The sequence below is a fragment of the Microcaecilia unicolor genome, chromosome 12 (genome assembly GCF_901765095.1).
Source record: "Microcaecilia unicolor chromosome 12, aMicUni1.1, whole genome shotgun sequence".
Classification (NCBI taxonomy): domain Eukaryota; kingdom Metazoa; phylum Chordata; class Amphibia; order Gymnophiona; family Siphonopidae; genus Microcaecilia; species Microcaecilia unicolor.
The window spans coordinates 67,876,910-67,900,217 of NC_044042.1; the positions used below are offsets into that span (position 1 = coordinate 67,876,910).

Below are 23,308 nucleotides of genomic sequence, written 5' to 3' on the forward strand. Positions count from 1 at the left end.
AACTCGTTACCTGCATGACAGACAGCTGTCGGCAATGGTCACCTGTATGAAAGACACCTGTCCACAGACTCAGTGAATCAGTCAGACTCTAACCTCTACAAAATGGCCAAGAGCAAGGAGCTGTCTAAGGATGTCAGGGACAAGATCATACACCTGCACAAGGCTGGAATGAGCTACAAAACCATCAGTAAGACGCTGGGCGAGAAGGAGACAACTGTTGGTGCCATAGTAAGAAAATGGAAGAAGTACAAAATGACTGTCAATCGACAAAGATATGGGGCTCCATGCAAAATCTCACCTCGTGGGGTATCCTTGATCATGAGGAAGGTTAGAAATCAGCCTACAACTACAAGGGGGGAACTTGTCAATGATCTCAAGGCAGCTGGAACCACTGTCACCACGAAAACCATTGGTAACACATTATGACATAACGGATTGCAATCCTGCAGTGCCCGCAAGGTCCCCCTGCTCCGGAAGGCACATGTGACGGCCCGTCTGAAGTTTGCCAGTGAACACCTGGATGATGCCGAGAGTGATTGGGAGAAGGTGCTGTGGTCAGATGAGACAAAAATTGAGCTCTTTGGCATGAACTCAACTCGCCGTGTTTAGAGGAAGAGAAATGCTGCCTATGACCCAAAGAACACCGTCCCCACTGTCAAGCATGGAGGTAGAAATGTTATGTTTTGGGGGTGTTTCTCTGCTAAGGGCACAGGACTACTTCACCGCATCAATGGGAGAATGGATGGGGCCATGTACCGTACAATTCTGAGTGACAACCTCCTTCCCTCCGCCAGGGCCTTAAAAATGGGTCGTGGCTGGGTCTTCCAGCACGACAATGACCCAAAACATACAGCCAAGGCAACAAAGGAGTGGCTCAGGAAGAAGCACATTAGGGTCATGGAGTGGCCTAGCCAGTCACCAGACCTTAATCCCATTGAAAACTTATGGAGGGAGCTGAAGCTGCGAGTTGCCAAGCGACAGCCCAGAACTCTTAATGATTTAGAGATGATCTGCAAAGAGGAGTGGACCAAAATTCCTCCTGACATGTGTACAAACCTCATCATCAACTACAGAAGACGTCTGACCGCTGTGCTTGCCAACAAGGGTTTTGCCACCAAGTATTAGGTCTTGTTTGCCAGAGGGATTAAATACTTATTTCCCTCTGCAGAATGCAAATAAATTCATATACTTTCCACAATGTGATTTTCCGGATTTAATTTGTGATGTGCTATCTCTCACTGTTACCAATAACCTACCCTTCAATTATGGGCTGCTCATGTCTTTGTCAGTGGGCAAACTTACAAAATCAGCAAGGGATCAAATACTTATTTCCCCCACTGTATATATTTTCCCAAAAAGCCCCCGGGATCCAATTAACTTTTCACATATTTCTTCGAGGGGGAGTGATTTCCGCTGGATGACCTTTCTGGTCGCTGCATTGTGTAGGAAATGTGACAATTGACAGTATGCAAACTCTTCACCCTCCACCACCGGGAACTCCGTCTTCAGTGCCGCAAAAGTTAGTACAGTATTGTTATTGTCATACAATTGACCCCACCTTCGCACTCCCTCCGCATACGGGTGAAGACACCCGTAGTGTTCCCCGGCAGGAACAAAGGGTTATAAGCTATTGGTGTCATTCGGGACAGCACACATCTGCCCTCTGGAAATAATTTGTCCCAATAGTATAGAGTAACTTCCACTGAGGGGCATACGCCTTCTTGCAGTTTGCGAAAAGACCTTGGCAACCACATAAGTGCCCCCAATGGCGTCTCTCCAAGAGAGTGCTGTTCTAAGTGGACCCACTGTCTATCAGGATAGTCTTGATACCATTCCATAGCTGCCTTTCCCTGAGCTGCCCTGTAATACCAATGAAGGTTTGGGACTCCCAATCCTCCTCTCCTCTTCTCTTGATATAACAAGGTTCGCGACAATCTGGGATGCTTTCCTGCCCAGACGAAACGCACAATACGATCTTGTAAGGACGCGAGAAATCGCCTGGGCGCCTTCACAGGCAGCACTTGGAATAAATACAGGAGGCGAGGTAGGACATTCATCTTAATAATAGCTATACGTCCAAACCAGGATACCTCTAGTCCTCCCCATCTCTCCATATCCTCTGCAATTGTCTTTATCAGTCCCTTATAGTTTGCCGAGAAAAGCTCTGACAGTGGTACTGTCAATTTAACCCCTAAGTATCTAATCTGTCCCCGGGCCCACCTAAATGGGAATGATGACTTCAGCTCTGTTACCGTTTCCTCATCTATAGTTACATTCAAGGCTTCGGACTTTGCCATATTCACTTTGAATCCCAAGACTACTGAGTACTCGTCTATAAGTTGAATAAGTCGAGGGAATGTAGTCAGGGGTCGTGTCGCATATAACAAAAAATCGTCCGCGTAGAGCGCCAGTTTATGCGTTCTGTCTGCTACCCGGGCCCCTACGAACTCCGGATCTTGTCGTATCCGTGCTGCAAAGGGTTCCATAACCATAGCAAATAGGAGAGGAGACAGGGGACAGCCCTGTCTCGTTCCTCTATGCAATGTGAACAGCCCAGAATAATTTTCATTAAGTTTAACACATGCTTTTGGCGAGGTATAAAACGCCCGTATCCAGCCTATAAACTTCGCACCGAAACCCATTACCTCCAGGACTCTGTACATGAAGGACCAATGAACGCGATCGAAAGCTTTCTCTGCATCTAAACTCAAGAGACACAAGGGCCTCTGATTCCTCTTTGCCAAGTGCATTAAATCTACCGTACGTCTGATATTGTCCATCGCCTTTCGATGGGCCACAAAGCCCACTTGGTCCGGGTGCACAAGGGTCGGGAGTATAGGCGCCAGCCTGTTGGCAAGTACCTTAGCCAGTATCTTAACATCGGCATTGAGTACCGATATGGGCCTGTAGGAGCCACACTCGGTGTGATCTTTTTCTGGCTTGGGTATCACCGCTATCCAAGCATCTCTCATAGTCAACGGCAGAACCTCCCCCTCCTCTACCTGATTGAACAGATCCGCGAGCAACGGCGCTAACTCGGGGGCAAACTGCTTATAAAATTCATTAGGGAGACCATCTAACCCTGGGGACTTGTAAGATGGCAAGCTACTTATCGCCTCCTGTATTTCCTGTGGGGTAACCTGCTTTTCCAACAGGTCCCTATGCTGTCTAGCCAAGTTGGGAAGCTCGCATTCCTGCAGAAATTCATCTATCGCGTCGGGTGTCGGATTGATTTCCTGTTTATAAAGCGCTTGATAATACTCCCCAAATCTTTGGCGTATTTGCTCATTTTGATTCAGCAAGCTACCACCCTCATCCCGAACCTGATGTATAAGCCGATCTACTCTCTGCCTGCGTATTTTTGTAGCCAGTAGTCGCCCTGCTTTGTTAGTGAACTCATAAGAGCGCATCCCCTGCCTAGCCCTTAAGACCTCTAAATGCTCTGAGTATATGGCATCCAGCCTCATCCTTGCTATACACAACTCCTGCCACACCTGCTGTGATCTATTCATTTTATGTTGCTTCTCCAGTTGTTGTATTTTGCCAAGGCAGGTTGTTATCAGTGCCTTCCTCGCCTTTGAGCGTTTGCTTGCCTGTTGTAGAAAATAACCCCTAGACACTGCCTTCAGGGTGTCCCAAACAACATGTAATGCTGGGCCAGTATCCACATTTAGTTTTAGGTATTCTTGTAGCATTTTTTTGTACCCCACCAGCACATCACCCTCTTGCAAAATGCTAGTATTTAGGGTCCATCTCTTATCTTGTTGACCAGCCTGTATATTTGGCAGAGTTACCCACACTGGGGAGTGATCTGACAGTGTCACACTTCCAATCCCAGCATTTGGTCCCCTTTCTAACAATGCAGCGTCCACAAAGATATAGTCAATTCTAGAGTATGACTCATGTACCAGCGAATAAAATGTATAATCCCTATCTGTCCGATGTGTCAACCTCCACAGGTCCAGGACCCCTAAGGAATAAACCAATGACCCTAGTGCCTGAGCCTCCTTTTTCCCCTCAGACCTTGTTACCCCCGTTCGGTCTATCCCCGGGTTCATCACTGCATTGAAGTCCCCTCCCATTATTAGGGATCCCCTGACAAAGGCAATCAAGGAATTACGAACCCTTGTGAAAAATTCCACCTGTCCACTATTAGGGGCATATATCGACGCTAATGTGATGTCTGTCTGGTTCAATGTCATGTAAAGATAAATAAAGCGGCCCCTCGGGTCCCGTTTAATCTGTTTAACCTGCACCGGTATGGAGGAGTGTATCAGTATCGCCACCCCTCCCTTTTTTGTGGTTTCAGAGGATGCGCAGTACACTCCTGAGTAACCTGGGCATCGTAGAAGATGCTCATGCTTACGCCGCAAGTGTGTCTCTTGCAAAAATACTATTTTTGGTTGTAACTGATGTAATTCTCTATACAGTTTCTGTCTCTTCTGTGGCATATTCAATCCTTTTACATTATAAACTTCAAATCATGACCCATTATGTTCTATTATTTAAGTATAAGCCAATAGCACTCCCTGGCCCTCTTACTTGTACCTTTGTGACCCTCAATTACTTCATCATAGTTTAACAGTCTTTCCCCTTTCCCCCCACCCCTTCCCCCCCCCAGGTTCCCCTCCGTCATCCCCCCCATATTACACCAACCAGAGGATCTAGTCCTCTGAATGGGATACTAGGAAGTGAAGCACCCTTTCCAAGACGTCCCAGCCCCTCTTCCCACCCTCCCACGCCTTTCACATTTCTCTTCCTTCTTTTATCTCTTTTCAATACCATTTCCCCCCTCCCAACATTCTTTGTAACCCTCCCGATTATTATTTTTATACATTACCAAATCTGCTCACTTCTCGTACAGTTTGCATTTAGCTCATTCTCTCCTCTCTCAATCCACTCCCCAAAGCTCTGAAGTGAATAAATTATCAACCTCAGTCCAAGTTTAGTTCAATTGACATAACCTGTAAGAGTCCACTTTTATGTCCAGAACTCAATTGTTTCCAGCTTCTCTCTTACTTTGGATGTAGGCCGGGTCTCTCATCTCTTGGACTTGCCTCGTCTCACATTTCCTACTGCTCGCTGCCAGCCTTGGAGTTTAGCTCGTGTTGTTGTTGCTAATTCCCCCGGCGGGACTGTTGTGCTCACGAATTCCGCAGCATGCAGTGCTTCCCAAGCTTCTTGTAGCGAGCGCACTCTGTATTTACTACCTTTCAGCGCAAAATTCAGGGAGAAGGGAAAACCCCATCTGTACTGCTGCTTGTTTTTAAGTAGGACATCCAGTGCAGGCCTCATTTGGCGTCGCTGTTGCAAAGTGTATAGTGAGAGGTCTTGGTACACCAGTATCTTAGCTCCTCCATATTCAAAGTTCTGAGCCCGCCTCGCACTCACCATGACCTGCTCTTTGACTTCAAATTTATGAAAGCGCACTATGATGTCTCGCACCTGCTGTTCTCTTCGGGGCCCCAGTGCTCTGTGTGCTCTATCTAATTCCACCGGCGTGGCCCCCGCCTCATGGCCCAACAGCGTGGCACACATTGTTTGCACTATCACCATTATATCCTCCGTGTCGCCTCCTTCTGGAACGCCGCGAAATCTGAGGTTATTGCGGCGTCCCCTGTTCTCCAAGTCATCCAGTTTATAGGCAAGTTCCATATTTTTCTTTTCAAGATCTTGCAGCTGATCAGTATGTTTAGTTAGTGTCTCTGTCTGCTCTTCCAGCTTGAGTTCTGCCTCTTCCACCCTGCCCCCCAATTCGCGAAGATCTGTGCTCAGCGTGTCCATTCGTTCGAGGATTTCCTCCTTCGATTGTTTTATCTCCTCTTGAATGTTAAATAAAAATGTACGCAGTTCGCTCGAGATACCTCTTTTGGGAGGCGGGTTGCGATGTTCGGAGGCAGACAGAGCTGAATCAGAGTCAGATGGAGTGGCCCGTTCCGGCGATTCATTGCGTTTGGCGGTCTTTCCCGCCATGCTTTTTTCGGACCGCTCGCTCTCCTTTTTCCGCGTCGCGGGAGTTTTACTCATTGCAGCTGAGAGTCTAGGGGATCATCCGGCAGCCTTTTCCAGCGTTATTGTCGACCGAGGTCCACTTTTTATTACTTTTAAAAGCTTTTTATAGGCGCTGGATGGCGGAGCTTCGGGACTAGGCGGCCATCTTGCCTGGTGACGTCACTTCCCCCTCCCCTTCCTATATTTTTTTTAAATCACCCTGAGGTCTCTCTCTTGGTCAATGCACATTAGCATCTCATCTCATTGGATTTCTACATTATTACATGCATGAAAACTTAGCTACAAAGCATGTGACTATTTCTCAAGCTTTCTTAATCATCCCTCATTCTATCTTGTCTCTCTCTGTTGTCTACTCTGTCATGGATCTTAATGCCATCTGAAAAAAGACAAGAATTTGCAATGTGAGCCACAGGTGGGCCTGGGTGTATATCTGGTGTGTCTGGCAGGGCTCCCATCCCCACCAGCTGAAGATTCCTGCCCTCTCTCTCTCCCCTCCCCAACTCTGCAACCATCCCAGGGTCTCTCTGTCCCCATCCCCTCCTTACCTTTTTAAATCTTTCAGTTCTTGGCCAGCAGCAAGTAGTGACTCAAACTCACTGCTTGCGCCAGCCCCGATCCTTTCCTGTGACGTGGTTCTGCCTATGCAGAAACAGGAAGTGGTGTCGGAGGGAAGGCTTAGGGCCGGCGTGAGCAGTGGGTATGAGTCGCTGCTTGCTGCCGGCCAATAACTAAAAGATTTAAAAGGTATGGAGGGGTTGGGGGTCGAGTTGAGAGATCCCAGAACACCAGCGGGGGAGGGGAGGGAGAGCTGCCAGGCGGGGGTCTCAGGCCCACCCAAAATTGGGTGTCTGACTGCACCCCTGAATTTCTCTGTGAAATGGCACTGTGGATAATTCCATTATCATATGTGACTATCTCTGGGAAAAGGTGACTACAGTAGCTGATCCAAAATGTTGAGAATGGCTGATTTTTCATGTCATGGGTCCAAAAGCAATCTGAAAAAGTTATGTTTGAACTTCTGTAACTTTTTTATTTTTTTAATGTAAAAGGATAAGGGTTTAAACTGTTCTATTACAAATTGTTTGCTCTAACATAATTCATTAAAACCTCATTTTTTGTTTCTGGTGACTTTAGTCATCTTTTCCCAGAGATGGTCACATATGAGTGTGAGACAACTTGGGCCTCATCATATATTTGTGGATACCCAATGATTTAATTACTGAGAAATTCAGATAAAGCACACAAATCACCTTTCATCTTCAAATTAACAATCTTCACATTCATTCCAACAAACATCAGTTTTTTTGCACACACAGATTTTCTGGATGAGAGTCAAGGGTGGGGAGAAAGAGGCGACAAGCCGCAAAATTCTCCCAAAAGGCATATGAGCTCCGAAATATGATCAAGGTATTGCATGTAGATATGCACAGCTTTTCTATCTTGGTGTTTCTAATTTGTCCTCATCTTTTTAGGTTAGCATTGCAAGCCACCTTATTGTTGTTGTGACTAAGGGCAGTCAAGAAAATACTGTAAGTAAATAAATAAATGCACTGTGGTCCCAGCCCACCATCTTTATATTGCAGAAATAGAATCTACAATAGTTTTGTAGCAGAGCATATCTACAAGACCCCTGTAAATGATTAATGATGCATAGACTTGTACAGAAATCAAAATCCCTTTCCCTCACAAAAATAACTAAAACTTTACTGTGCAAAGAATTAAAGATTCATCAGAGCAATTCATAAAAGAGCACATCATATTGTAGGAAGGAAAGAAGCTAACTTATTTCATTGAATCCCCTCATCTCTAATATACTTACAGGAATGTAGACACTCCACAATAGTGGTAGCATCAATGAAATATCCTCCACACAAGGCGCACATTAGATGGGGATTCAGCTCTGTGATTTTTATCCTCCTACTTCTCTGCATTGTCACAGGCTGAGTCGGGAACCTTTAAACAAACAAAAAACAAATTACATGAGTATAAGTATGAGTACAGCTCCAAGCCACATTCAGCACAGGAGGAGAAAGTAAGAGAGCAGAGCCCAAGTCACATCACAAGAGGGATCAGTAAGACAGCATAGTCCTAAATCACATTCAACAAAGGAGGAGACAGTAAGAGAGCAGAACTTCAAATCATAGTCGGCACAGGAGGGAACAGTAAGAGATCACAGACCTAAATTACATTCAGCACAGGAGGAATCAGTAAGGGAGCACGGCAGTGGTGTAGCCAGACAACCAATTTTGGGTGGGCCTGAGCACAAAGTGGGTAGGCACAAAATTTTCTCTCTCCCCCCTCTCCCCCAGCACTTCCCAACTCAAAATATAAATACTTTAGCTGATGAGGATCCCCAGTCTCCATCAGCTGGGGACCTCCACCAGAGATGGCCAGAACTCCTCCCCGCCAAGCCCAGCAGGCAGTAGCAACTCCTCGAGCCACTGATGCCAGCACCCCATACATGCTTAGTTGTCAGTGGCTCCAGGATGCTGCCCCCATCTGCAAAGCTCGGCGGAAGGCAGCTCCAGCCAGCCCCAGAAGAGATCCCCAGCTGACAAGGCTTGGGGATCCCCACTAGCCAGAGCAAGGTTCAGGGCTGCTGTTAACCATGCTGGTGACCAGGGCAGAAAATAAAGAAGCCCCTCCCCCAATTCCCTCTCCTCTTCAATCTCTTCACCTGCCATTACAGTCACACTGACAGACCGTCACAAATTACAGAACAAGGGATCACAAATTAGAAATAAAAATATGTAGACAAAATTGAACTGGGAACCCTCAGCATGCACTGCAACACTGGAGAAAAAAAAAGCGCATTTCCTTTTCTACTTAACACAATAAAAAGACATCCACTATGCACATTTCCCAAAGCTAACATATTCCATTTAAAACATTCAAAATAAAATGATTTTTCTACCTTTATTGTCTGGACATTTTATTTTTCCATCATGTTGGTTCCAATTTCTCTTTCCCGCTTTCCTGTCTTCTGCTAATTCTTCAAGCGGCTGACCATTTGTCTTTTTTCTCCTGCCATTTCATTTCCTCACTACACCTGCCTCTGAAATATTGATCTTTCCATTTTAGCTCTTTCCTTTCTTTCTTTTCTGCCTCTGTACACTCAAATTTCATCCACTTTCTAAATCTTTTCCTTCTTTTTACTTTTCAGATATCTATCACTTATCCATTTCATTTCACCCACTAGCTCTCCCATTCCCCATCTCTCTCCTTCCCAGCCTATCATTCCTTTCCATCTTCAATCTATGCATCATTACCATATTTCTACCCCTGTAATCACTGTTCTCTCATTTATTTCCTTGCCATCTCCACTCCTTGGGCCTCTTCTCCATGCTTTCCACCATTCCCAGTGTCTCCCTCCCTCCACCCTTCCAGCCCAGCATTTGTTCCCTCTTTCTCCCATCCTCACCCTCTAGCCTGATATCTCCCTATTCCTTTTACCTCCCACCACCAGCATCTTCCTGTCCCATCTCTCTCCCCTCCCCCATTGTTCAGCATTTTTCCCTTTCTCTTCCCTACCATCCATTGTCCATCTTCTCTCCCTGGATCCATCTTCCCTCTTTCTCCCCTCCCCCGCTCGTGCATCTCTCCTTTCCTCTCCTCTACCTTCATGTCCAACTTTTCTCCCTCTCCATGCCTTGAACCCTGGTCTAACATCTCTTCCCCCCCCCCCCCCCCCCCCCCCCACACAGCATCTCTCCATCCTTCCTTCCCCTCACCTCAATGCCATGTTCAACATTTCCCCATCTCATCTCTCCCTCCTTTCTTTCCACTTCCATGTCCAACACTTTTTTTTCTCTCTGGCCCTTTACCACTCCTATGCAGCCTTTCCCCATCCCATCCCACCCCACCCCACCCATATCCAACAATTCTCCCTCTCTTTCCCCTTGCAGCATCTCTCCATTCCTCCACCCCACCTAGCACTACCCTGTCTCACTCCCTCATCCCAACAGTGCTCCTGTCAATCCCTCTCTCCCTGACCCCTCAAGCCACCTGCCAGCCAGCATGCTGCACCTTTTTCCCCTCTCCCCCCCAGCCACCTGCTGACATGCTGCAGCTGCACCTTTTCGCCATCATCGTCGTTCTCTCCCACCTCCAAGCACCCGCCGGCATGCCGCAGGCCCTCCCTCCCCTTCCATCCCCGCCAGACGTCTGCAGCGGAGTCGCACGCTGCCACTACACAACTGCTTCCTTCCGGCTGGCCTCACCTTTTCCGATACTCTTTCTGAAGAGGCGGGGCCAGCGCAGAGGAAGCACTCATAGCAGCGTGCGGACGGCCCCGGCCCCGCCTCTTCAGAAAGACTATCGGAAAAGGTGAGGCCGGCCGGAAGGAAGCAGTTGTGTAGCGGTGGCAGTGTGTGGCTCCGCTGCAGACGTCCGACGGGGATGGAAGGGGAGGGAGCAGGCCGGGAGGGAACAAAACCTGCGGCACACCGGCGGGTGGCTGGGAGGAGGGAGCTGAACTCGTGCTTTTTCGTTGGCTGAATTGCACTGTTGCTGAGTGGGCCTGAGCCCAAAGTGGGTGGGCCCAGGCCCACCCGTGGCTACGCCCCTGAAGCAGGGTCCCAAAAGCACAGCCCAGATCACACTCAGCACAGGAGGGGACAGTAAGAGAGCACAGCCCCAAAACACATTCAGTATAGGAGGGATCAGTAAGACAGCATGGTCTCAAATTACATTCAGCATGGAGGGGACAGTACATAAGAACATAAGAGTAGCTGGGTCAGACCAATGGTCCACCTAGCCCAGTATCCTGCTTCCAACAGTGGCCAAGCCAGGTCACAAGTACCTGGCAGAAAACCCAATTAGTAGCAACATTCTTCGAGGACAAGTAGGCTTCTATCTTCTCACAAGTGGGTGACGCCAATCCATGCTGCCCGGTCCGGCATTTTTCCAAAGCTAAAAATAGAGCTTTGTGGAGTGTGAGCCAAACGTGCCTTCCCACCTGTTGCGTGAACGCGGTCTCCTCAGTTCTCTTTTTTTCCACATGAGGAGAAGGTGCGCGTTTTTTGATCTCTCCTCACTTGCCCTGTCTTGAGAGCTTTTCAGTGCCTTCCGGCTGATTTTTCTCGGTTTCTTGTGGCTTTTTTATTTGGGCCCTTTTTTCAAACCCATCCTTTATTTTCCTAGTTTTGTTTTGCCCGGGTTTGTTTTCTTTTTCCGTCATCATTGGGCTGTTTTTAGGCCCTGACTTTGGTCGGGTTTTCTCCCTTTTCTGTGCCTTGCCCCAGTTTTAGGCTCCATCGAATCGTTTAATTTGGTCGATTAGCCCATCCATGTCCACGAAGACCTCCAGTGGCTTCAAGCTCTGTACCCGGTGCAATCTGACGATCTTGGGAAAAGACACCCATTCTTAGTGTCTGCAGTGTCTTGGGCCCGACTATAGCCCTGCTAACTGTGTTCCCTGTCTTCGCATGAAGAAGAGGACCCAGGTTTCCTGAGAGGCTCAACAAGAGAAGAGTTTTGGAGACAGGTCTGGTTCCTCAATGTCAGAATCGGCATAGAGGTCGGAGGCGTCGGCATTGAGCATCGCACCGGCATCAGGAGCATCGGTAAGCATGGCTGCTTTGAGACTCTTAAACACTGGGAGTGAGGCATCAAGTGGGTCCCCACCTGTCTCGAGGACTCCTGCTGTGCAGCCCTCAGGACCATCCATCATCGGACCCAACCCCGAGGTGATGGGAGGATTCAACGTCATCCTCGTCGGCACAGAGGAGCCTTGGTGACATGCTTTGGGCGAAGGCCAAGAAGCATCGTCATTGGTCACCCTCAACAGATGGTGCCGGGAGCTCCGGGGTGTCAAAGGATTTGGCACCCAAGAAGCGTCTGAGCTGGGAGGATCGCTGTCTCTCCATTCAGGAGGTGCCAATGCACCTGTCTCCAAGTAGCCAAGATCCTGTTCCCACATCAACCCCAGTTCTGCAACCTGCGCCTCAACCAGTGCCTCAGCTTTTCCCGGTGTCGGCCCTTGATAAGCACATCCAGGCCTTGCTCCCAGAGCTGCTGGATGGCCTTATGCAGCAGTGTGCTTCAGTATTGGGGGTGCTTGCGCCTGCCATATCTCCCGCTGCGGCCCCGCCTGGCCCTCAACTTGCAATGCAGCCTCCGGCGCCACTTGCAGTCTCCAAGCCAGTAACTCCCTCAACATCAATGGAGGAAGCTTCTCCAGAGCCGAGACGGGAGATGGCTTCTCAATGCCGCTCTCAAGGGCATGGTTCCTTGGTATCAAGGCGGGTTCGGTCTCAGAGATCCCATAAGGAGATACTGTCTAACACAGAGGAGGAGCACTCATCAGATTCAGAGGAAGATCCCAGGTACTTTTCCTCAGATGAGTCCTATAGTATTCCCTCTGGACCCTCCCCACCACCTGAAAGGAAACAATTTCACCAGACAGCCTTCATTCCCATCTTTTGTTTAGGAAATGGCTGATGCCATTCCATTTCCTTAAGAAGTGGAGGATGAGCCCAGGGCCAAGATGCTCAAGGTCCTAGACTACACATCTCCTCCTACGGAGGCTGTGACTGCCCCTCTCCACAAGGTACTCAAAGAAGTCCTCATCAGGAACTGGGCATCCCCTCTCTCGGTCCATGTTGTGCCCAAAAGGATTGACACCCAGTATCGGATCCACAGTGAACCTGGGTTTGTTAGGCCTCAGTTGCCTCACAATTCCTTGGTGGAGGAGTCCACTCTCAAACGAGCCAGGAGTACTAGAGACTATGCCTCAGCGCCCCCAGGCAGAGAAGCTAGACCCCTGGATTTTTGGGGGAGGAAGATGTACCAGGCTTCAATGCTAATCTCTTGTATAATTTCTTATCAGCTCTTCACAAGTGTTTGCTTGTGAAACTCGGTGCAACAACTTTCAGACTTGGTGGACGTGCTCCCCTCCAGATCAGGCCGAGCCTTTTTGCCAGTTGGTCAAGCAGCAGAAGGCGTGTTAAAAGTTCTTGTCCAGGGGCACTTATGACACTTTTGATGTGGCATCCAGGATCTCTGCTCAAAGTATAGCAATGCGCAAACTCTCATGGCTGCGTGCTTCTGACTTGGAACATTCTGTTCAGCAGAGGTTGGCGGATGCTCTTTGCCGGGGGGATAATCTGTTTGGACAGAAGGTTGAGGAGGTTGCAGACCAAATCAAGAAACACACTGATACCATCTCTTCTCTCTCCTGCCGGGTACCTTCTGCATCCACCTCCTCATCTAAGAAAGTTTTTGGAAAGTCACAAAGCAGTCCCTACTACTATTCTAGGCATAGGTACACTCTTTCAGCTTGTCAACCAACTCAGCCCCAGTGCACTCGTACACGTCAACAACATATGCCTAAGACCCCTGCTGCTCCCCAGTCAAAGTAAGGGACGAGCTTTTGACTAGCTTCAGCAGAGCATAGCCGCAGTAAAAGTGTCCATCCTGGATGACTTACCGGTCTGGGGGAGGCTAAATTATTTCACCAAATGTGGCCTCTGATAACCTCTGACTGGTGGGTTCTTTAAATAGTCCGTCTCAGATACACCTTCAATTGGCTCTCCAAACCCTCAAATTGTCCACTGAGAGTTCATTCTTTCAGCTCTCAGCACAGGCAGGTACTTGCAGAGGAACTCTATGCACTTTTAAATGCCCATGCGATCGAACCCGTTCCACCAAGGGAAGAAAGGAAGGGATTCTATTCCAGGTACTTCCTTGTGCAGAAGACGACAGGGGGGGATGCATCCCATCCTAGACCTAAGGGCCATGAACAAATTTCTAGTCCGAGAAAAATTCAGGAAGGTTTCCCTCTGCACCCTTCTCCCAATGATTCAGAAAAATGATTGGCTATGCTCTCTGGACTTAAGAACGCATATACTCACATCCCAATACTTCTAGCTCATCCGAAGTATCTTCGATTTCAACTGGGAACACATCATTAACAGTGCCGCATGTTGCCTTTTGGCCTTGCATCAGCTTTCAGGGTCTTCACCAAATGTCTAGCGGTAGATGCAGCAATGCTACGCAGACTGGGAGTCCATGTGTTTCCATATCTCGATGATTGGCTGGTGAAGAGCACCTCAGAGGACGGTGCTCGGGAGTCCATGCAGATGACTATTTGGGTGCTCGAGCTACTAGGGTTCGTTTTAAATTACCCTAACTCCCATTTGCACCTTGTCCAGTGATTGGAGTTTATAGGAGCCCGGCTCAACACACAGAGGGTTCAAGCCTACTATCTTGTCTCATTAGTGTCCAGGGTTCGTGCCTCTCAGCAGGTCACAGCTCGGCAGACGTTGAGGAGGTTGGGCCACATGGCTTCCACAGTGTACATTACACCCATGACACATCTTCACATGAGATCAGCTCAATGGACCCTGGCTTCTCAATGGTAGTAAGCCATGAGAAGTCTGCAAGATGTCATTCAAATGTCCCCAGAGCTTGTCTCTAGAGCAGGGTACCTGACACGACAGTTGGTTCAGGCAGTCAGTGTTGCAGAATCTGTTTGGGGTCTAGAATCCAACTCCACCCTCCTAGGCCCATTTTATTCTGTTCCAGGCTGCACCCTCATTCAGATTGCATATAGTTAATCTGTGTTATGTCCTTGCCATTGCGAGGCCCAATTGGCCAATGTTTGTTGTTTTGGGTGAGCCTGAATGCTAGGGATTTCCCACTTGTGAGAAGATAGAAGACTGCTTGTCCTCTGAGAAAGCGAGGATACCTACCTATAGCAAGTATTCTCCGAGGACAGCGGGCTTCCCCTTGGAGTTGTCTCTGGTTATTTTTACTTTATTATTTTTGTTTTAGTATTAAACTGAGGAGACCACGTTCGCACGATGGGCAGGAAGGCACTTGCGCATGCACAGTGGAGCACAGGTCGCGCTCCACAAAGCTCTATTTTTAGCTTTGGAAAAATGCCGAACTGGGCGAAGCGGATCAGTGTCACCCACTTGTGAGAATATGAAGCCTGCTGTCCTTGGAGAATACCTGCTACAGTTAAGTATTTTCGCTTTCCATGCTACAAATCCCAGGGCAAGCAGTTGCTTCCCCATGTCTGTCTCAGTAACAGACTATGGACGTTTCCTCCAGGAACTTGTCCAAATTTTTTTTAAACCCAGATATGCTAACTGCTGTTACCACATCCTCTGGCAAAGAGTTCCAGAGCTTAACTATTCATTGAATGAAAAAATATTTCTTATTTGTTTTAAAATATTTCCATGTAACTTCCTTGAGTGTCCCCTAGTCTTTGTACTTCTGGAACAAGTAAAAAAAAAATCAATTTACTTCTACTCGTTCTACACCACTCAGGATTTTGTAGACCTCAGTCGTATCTCCCCCCATCCATCTCTTTTCCAAGCTGAAGAGCCCTAACCTCTTTAGCCTTTCCTCGTAAGAGAGGAGTTACATCCCCTTTATTATTTTGGTCGCTCTTCTTTGAACCTTTTCTAATTCCACTATATCTTTTTTTAAGATATGGTCATGAAGCGATACAGAGGCATTATAGTATTTTCAGTTGTATTCACCATCCCTTTGCTAATAATTTCTAGCATCCTGTTTGCTTTTTTGGCCGCCGCCACCAGAAGATTTCAGCGTATTATCTACAATGACACCTAGATCTTTTCTTGAGTGCTAACCCACAAGGTGGACCCTAGCATCAGGTAACTATGATTTGGATTATTCTTTCCAATGTGCATCACCTTGCATTTGCCCACATTAAATTTCATATGCCATTTGGATGCCCAGTCTTCCAATTTCCTACGGTCTTCCTGCAATATTTCACAGTCCGCACGTGTTTTAACAACCTTGAATAGTTTTGTGTCATTGGCAAATTTAATCACCTCACTAGTCGTTCCAATTTCCATGTGATTTATAAATATGTTAAATAGCACCGGTCGCAATACAGATCCCTGCTGCACTCCACTGTTCACCCTCCTCCATTGAGAGAAATGACCATTTAATCCTACCCTCTGTTTTCTGTTGAATAACCAAAGCCGAATCCACAACAGAACCTTGCCTCCTATCCCATGACTCTTTAATTTTCTCAGGAGTCTCTCATGCAGATCTTCATCAAAAGCTTTCTGAAATCTAGATACACTACATCAACCAGACTTTATCCCCATGTTTATTCACGCCTTTATTCTGTACTGACTGTAACGGGAACACAGCCCCAAGTCACAGTTGGTACAGAAGAGGGCAATAAGACAGCACAACCCTGAGTCGTATTCAGCACAGGGATGTCATATACACACATCCCTGAGCACACATCCCTGTCTCACCCTGTTGTCATTGCAGATAAAGTAGCAATATTTCTTATTTAAATTTGCTACTTCCCAAACCAGCAGCTCAAAGCAATCTATAAAGCTAAACAAGAAGATACAAGACCATAAAGAAACATAACAAAATAAGCACTCCAATATTATGAAGTTAAATATAAATGCAGTATAAAAATATCTGACAAATACCTTGTTGAGGTCAACTGATGATTGTTTTAAATGCCAGCAGGCCAGAACAACATTGGGTCATGTGGCTTGGTCATGATCTCTGGTTTCTTATTTTTGGAGAATGGTATACCAACTACTACTACTATTTAGCATTTCTATAGCGCTACAAGGCGTAGGCAGCGCTGCACAAACATAGAAGAAAGACAGTCCCTGCTCAAAGAGCTTACAATCTAATACCAACATGTTTCCTCATTACAACCCATCCCAGATCTTTTATTTGATCATTGTGTTACACCTCAGGTGTATCCAAAGAGATTTAGAAAAATTTTAGAAGTACCACCCTGCCAGCCTGTAAGACTATTTTGTTAAATTGGTTCCCTTCAGATGCTCCTTTGTTGGCACAGTGGAGATCCCACATTATTTTGATCTTAGCCATAGAACGTCTAAGAGTAGATTCCAAAGTACATTGCTATTGTGCCTCTGACACACGTGACACGTAGCAAGATTTTAAAATGGTCTAAGTGGCAGATAAATGTGTTTCTCACACAAAAATGTTTAAACCATATAATCAAACATACCAAAAAAAAGTTTTTAAGTCCAGTATTTGCCGAAAACAAAACATTTTCAGAAGGGGCATTTCAGGCGGGTGTCATGGGCGTGAGAAGGGCGGCATTATATGATGGGTGTTTTTTTGCAATAATGGATAGGCACCCTAGCCAGTCAGGTTTTCAGGATACCCACAATGAATATTCATAAGAGATTTGCATTTACTACCTCCACTACATTCAAATCTCTCGTTAATATTCATTGTGGGTATCCTGAAAACCTGACTGGCTGGGGTGCCTCCAGGACCAGTTTTGGAAACCACTGCTCTAAGCTGAGTGGGAGTCCTATGGTCCTACCAATGGGAGGTGCTGTTTTAATATCACATTTTCAATAGTGAGGAACAGGCAAGCTCTGCAGGACTCCAGGGCAAAATCTCTCCCACCAGAGCAGGCCGAATCTCTTCACCAGCTGGCCAAGCAGCAGAAGACGTTTCATAAGTTTCTGGCCAGGGGCACTTATGATACTTTTGATGTGACATCCAGGATGGTCTGCCCAGAGTATATTGATGCTCAGACTCTCATGGCTGCATATCTCTGACTTGGACCCAGCAGTCCAGCAAAGATTGGCAGATGGCCAAGTGTCGGGAGGATAATCTTTTCAGAGAGAAGGTGGAGAAGAAATGTACTGATTCCAACGATATTCTCTCCTGCTAGACCCTTTCAGCACCTCGTCATCCAGGAGGTTTTCGGGCAAGTCTAAGAGAGGTCCCTACTACTCTGAGGCATAGATTCACTACTTCTCGCCCTCTTCAGCAAGCCCAGACCCAGTGAGCTCGTTCTCGTCAACAGCTTGTACCTAAGACCAGTCCAGCTCCCCACTCAAAACAGGAAACAAGATTTTGACTGGCTTTAGCAGTGCACAGCCACCATAACAGTGACCATTGTGGATGACCTACTGGTAGAAGAGAGACTGAGTTTTTTCCAAGAAAATTGACTCCTTGTAACCTCCAATCAGTGGGTTCTTCAAATTGTCCATCCCTTCTAAAGGCCCACACAGTCAAGCCCATTCCACCAGGCGAAGAAGGGAAGGGATTCTATTCCAGGTACTTCCTTGTTCCAATGAAAACAGGGGGAAGCGTCCCATCCCATCCTGGGGGCCCTGAACAAATTCCTGGTCAAAGAAAAGTTCAGGATGGTTTCCCTGGGCACCCCTCACCCAATGATTCAGGAAAAAGATTGTCTATGCTCTCAGCTTAAAGGATGCCTGCACTCACATCCCAAAACTTAAAGGATGCCTGCACTCACATCCCAAAACTTCCAAGCCACAGGAAGTATCTCAGATTTTGGGTGGGAACACATTTCTTTCAGTAGTAGTGTTGCTGTTTGGCCTTGTGTCAGCTCCCAGGATTTTCACCAAGTGTCTAGCGATAGTTGCAGCATCTCTATGCAGACTTGGGAGTCCATGTGTTTCCCTACCTGGACAACTGGCTGGTGAAGAGCACATTGAAGGACAGTGCTCAGGAGTCTATGCAGAGAACTATTCAGGTGCTGGAGCTACTAGGGTTAATTTTAAACTACCTCAAATCCCATCTGCTCCTGGTTCAGCAATTGGAATTCATTGGAGCCTTACTAGACATGCAGCAGGTTTGAACTTTTCTCCCTGTGCCGAGGGCGGACGCTGTAGTCGCATTCGCCATGCAGGTTTTAGCTAGCCAGCAGGTCACAGCTTGGCAGATGTTGAGGTTACTAGGCCACATGGCCTCCACTGTGCATGTCACTCCTTTGACACGTTGTCACATGAGAACAGCCCAGTAGACCCTAGGTTGCCAGTGGTGTCAGGCCTCTGGGAACCTAGCAGATATCATCTGGGTAATGCCAGAGTTGGTTCAGTCCGTCTTCTGGTGGACAATTCAATCCAATTTGACCATGGTACTGTACTTCCATTCCAAATTCCTCAGCTCCAGAAGGTGCTAACAACAGATGCATATCACCTGGGGTGGGAAGCTCATTTAGATGGGCTTCACACTCATGGTGCTTCGTCAGCCCAGGAAACAGATCTTCAGATCAGCCTTCTGGAGCTAAGAGCAATCTGGAATTCTCTAAAGGCTTTCAGAGATCGACTGTTCAACCAAATTGTACTCATTGAAACAGGCAATCAGGTTGCAATGTATTACACCAACAAGCAGAGAGGTACTGGATCATACCCTCTGTGTCAGGAAGCCATCCGGATGTGGCAACGGGCTGTCCAGAACAGTTCTCAGGGCCACATACCTCACGGGAAAATCCAAGATGCTGGCCGACAGACTGAGCATGGTCATGCAACCATATGAGTGGTCACTCAGCATGTGTGTTGCCCATGAGATCTTCTGAGTGTGGGGCACCCCCTTGGTGGATCTCATTACCACACCATTCAATCACAAGGTCCCTCAGTACTGTTTCAGGTTCAGGGCACACAATAGACTAGCATCAGATGCCTTCTCCTCCATTGGGGGAACGGTCTTCTGTATGCATATCCCCCCATTCCTCTTGTGTGAAAGACTTTGCTGAAACTCAAGCAAAACCATGAATCCATGATTCTCATCGCCCCTTATTGGCCCAGGCAGATCTGGTTTCCTCTTCTGGAGTTATCCTCCGAAGAACCTTGTTTTCTGACCCTCATAACACAGAATGAGGGATCTCTTCTACATCCCAACCTCCAGTCCCTGGTTCTCACAGCCTAGATGTTGAGAGCTTAGAATTTGCTTCCTTGTATCTTTCTGAGAGTGTCTTCAGAAAGATTCCACTAAGAGGTGTTATTCTTTCAAATGGAGAAGGTTTGCCATCTGATGTGAAGGCAAGGCCCTAGATCCTCTTTCTTGCCCTACACAGACCCTGCTTGAGTACCTTCTACACCTCTCTGAGCCTGGTGTTAAGACCAACTCCATAAGGATTCACCTCAGTGCAATTAGTACTTATGATCACTGTGTAGAAGGTAAGCCCATCTGTGGATAGCCTCTAGTTGTTCACTTTATGAGAGGTTTGCTGTTGACAAAGCCCCATATCAAATCTCTGCCTGTATCATAGGACCTCAACGTCATCCTCACCCAGCTGATGAAAGCTCCTTTTGAGCCATTGACTCTTCTGATCTGGAAGGTCTTGTTTTTGGTGGTGTTACTTTAGCTTGCACGGTCAGTAAACTTCATGTCCTCTTAGTGGATTCACCTTATACCAAATTTCATCATAGCAGAGTAGTTCTCCACACACACCCTAAGTTCCTGCCTAAGGTTGCATCGGAGTTACATCTGAACCAGTTGATCATTTTCCAACATTCTTTCCCAAACCTCATACTTATCCCGGTGAAAGTGTACTGCACATCTTGGACTGTAAGCGAGCATTAGCCTTTTACTTGGAGCAGACTAGGCCCTACAGCTGGTTCACCCAGCTTTTTGTTTGTTCTGATCCCAACAAGATGGGGGGTCACCATCAGGAAACGAACAATCTCCAATTGGCTGGCAGATTGCATTTCTTTCACTTACGCCCAACTGGGCTGACTCTTGAGGGCTATGTCAAGTCTCAAAATGTCAGAGCCATAGCTACATTGGTAGCCCACTTGAGATCAGCCTCTGCAGAAGAGATTTGCAAGGCTACAACGTGGTCTTCGGTCCACACATTCACATCTCAATATTGCTTTGAGCAAGGTACCTGACGCAATAGTAAGTTTGGACATAGTTTTGCAGAATTTGTTTAGAGTCTAGAATCCAACTGCACCCTCCTAGGCCCATTTTGTTCTGTTCCAGGCTGCACCCTTACTCAGTATGCATATAGTTTCAGGTTCATTACTATTTTGAACTTGCCATTGCAAGTTTCAGTTGTCCTACTGTTGCTGTTTTCGGTGAGCCTGGTAGCTAGGGATTCCCACATGCAAGTATGTCATGGCCTGTTTGTCCTCAGAGAAAGCGAAGATACTTACCTGTAGCAGGCATTCTCCAAGGACAGCAGGCCAGTCATTCTCACATTCCCTCCCACCTCCCCTTGGAGTTGTTTTTGTATAGCAAATATACTGTACTGCTGGTCCCACGATCTCGCGGTGAGCAGGAAGGCACCCGCACATGTGCAGTGGGGATGCTGGCGTATGCTCTTAAAGCTATACACACCGTGAAAGTATTCTGCACCAGGTGACATGGATGTCACCCACATGTGAGAATGGCTGGCCTGCTGTCCTCAGATAATACCTGCTACAGGTAAGTATCTTTGCTATATTGGAAAATGTTTATTTACCTTTTCCATTATGGACTTGGTTGTTCACATGTTTTCCAATAAACATTTTTTTTCGCCATTTGGACATCATATTGAAAATGCCCCTCCACATATACCTATTTATATAAGAAGCCACAATATCATACTCAAGTTTTAGTAAGTGTGTCAATCTGTTATCAGTATATACAGTAGGTTCTGAAATAAGATTCATCAACCAGTTAAAGAATCTTGAAGTCATTATGAACCATATGTAAAAATCCTCATCTCTGCATATAGCAACAGTCACAAAGCAAAAAGAATGTTAGAAATTATTTGGAAAAGAATAGAAAGTAAAATGGGAAACATCAAAGACATTTGTATGGTTCCATGGTACAACAGCGCCTTGTGTGTTTACATACAGTTTGGTCACTTCATCTCAAAAAGGATAAAGCGGATGCAAAGGCTCCCTTATGAAGAGAGGCTGAGCAAATTATGGCTATTCAACTTGGAAAAGAGACAACTGAAAGGGGATTTGATAGAAGTTTATAAAATCATAAATGGGATGGAACAGGCTTATAAAGAATTTTTATTTAACTCTTTCAAATAGCAGTGAAACTAGGGGACACTCAATGAAACTAACAGGTAGCAGAAGAAAACAGATTGTTTGAACATTCTCCAATCAAACTGTGGAATTTGTTGCTAGGAGATGTTGTCCAGGCATCTAGCATAGCTGAGTTTACAAGAGGTTTGGATAAGTTCCTAGATGAAAAGTCCATAAATTATCATTAGCCAGCCAGACTTGGAAAAGCCATCATGTATCCCTGAGAATAAGCTGCAAAGAATTAATTTACTGATTGAGATCTGTTAGTGCTGGGTTCTTGGACCTTTGGTTTGACCCAGCACAGCACATTAGGTTCGTATAGTCTTACCAGTTACTTGCCTTCTCTATATATTTGAATTTCTACTTATTAATGTGACTGGTTCAGAATGATTATAGTTTGATCTTGTCGGAATGCATTTGCGACACCATCATTCCATAGTACCCCCACAGTTTTCAGGATACCCACTATGATTAAGCAGGACAAATATTTAAATCCATTGGAATGAGCATTTGAGTGCAAGAGACTCTGTTTTACACTCTTTTGATGCATTTTATCCTTCACCAGATTCACAATAGGCTGCTTGCTATTCCACAGAAAGAGGTATGGGTCAATATTCAGACGCCACAATTGGTGTCTGATTTAAACACCAGCCACAGCATCTGAAACTATATCCAAATAGTCTATGCTGGCTGCTAGCCAAATATTGGTACTGAACATCCAGGCAGGGCCGTGCCAACACGGTAAGCGAGGTAAGCATGGCAGGGGGCGCTCCCCTCTGCATACTCCCGCTCCCATTGTTTGACTGCCCGCCCTCTTCTCCCCCCCCCCCCCCCAACATCCCTTTTCTTTTTTTTTCTTTTTAAATTTACCTCCGTGATGGTTCCGGCAGCGCAGCGTCAGTGAAGGAGGCGGCGCTGCGCTCCCGACATCTCTAGCCTTCCCTTCTCAGAAGAAGGCGGAACACAGCGAAGGGAAGGCTAGAGACGTCAGGAGCGCAGCACCGCCTCCTTCACTGACGCTGCGCTGCCGGAACCGCCACGGAGGTAAATTTAAAAAGAAAAAAAAAGAAAAGGGATGTTGGGGGGAGAGAAGAGGGCAGGAAGTTGAACAATGGGAGCAGGAGGGCAGGGGAGAGACGAGAGCATGGATGCGAAGGGAGAGGGGAGAAGAGGGCAGGCCAGGCCAGGCCAACTGGGACATGGGAGCAAGAGGAGCATGGATGCGAGGGGGGGGGGGTCATGGAAGGGAGAGAGGGGAATTGCTGGAAAAGGATGAATGGAGGGGGCAGGGGACAGAGGAGCATGGATGGGCATGGATTGGGAGGGCAGGGCTCATGGAGAGAGGGGAATTGCTGGATAGGGATGAATGGAGGGGGCAGGGGACAGAGGAGCATGGATGGGCATGGATTGGGAGGGCAGGGCTCAGGGAGAGAGGGGAATTGCTGGAAAAGGATGAATGGAGGGGCAGGGGACAGAGAAGCATGGATGGGCATGGATTGGGAGGGCAGGGCTCAGGGAGAGAGGGG

At 47.0% G+C, this 23,308-nt stretch overlaps 1 protein-coding gene across 3 annotated transcripts in view; it reads right to left on the reverse strand.

Annotated features, from left to right (window-relative positions):
* Positions 1-23,308, reverse strand: part of PCGF2 (polycomb group ring finger 2) — a 75,020-nt gene that overhangs the window by 32,334 nt on the left and 19,378 nt on the right. For 2 of the 3 annotated variants that reach the window (XM_030221556.1, XM_030221554.1), the window contains exon 2: positions 7,832-7,965. In XM_030221556.1, coding sequence (XP_030077416.1) covers positions 7,832-7,943 — 112 coding nt within the window. In that variant the 5' untranslated portion in view covers positions 7,944-7,965. Of the gene's footprint in view, positions 1-7,831; positions 7,966-18,957; positions 18,963-23,308 lie in introns of those variants that run through there. The other variant, XM_030221555.1, reaches the window with a different exon arrangement.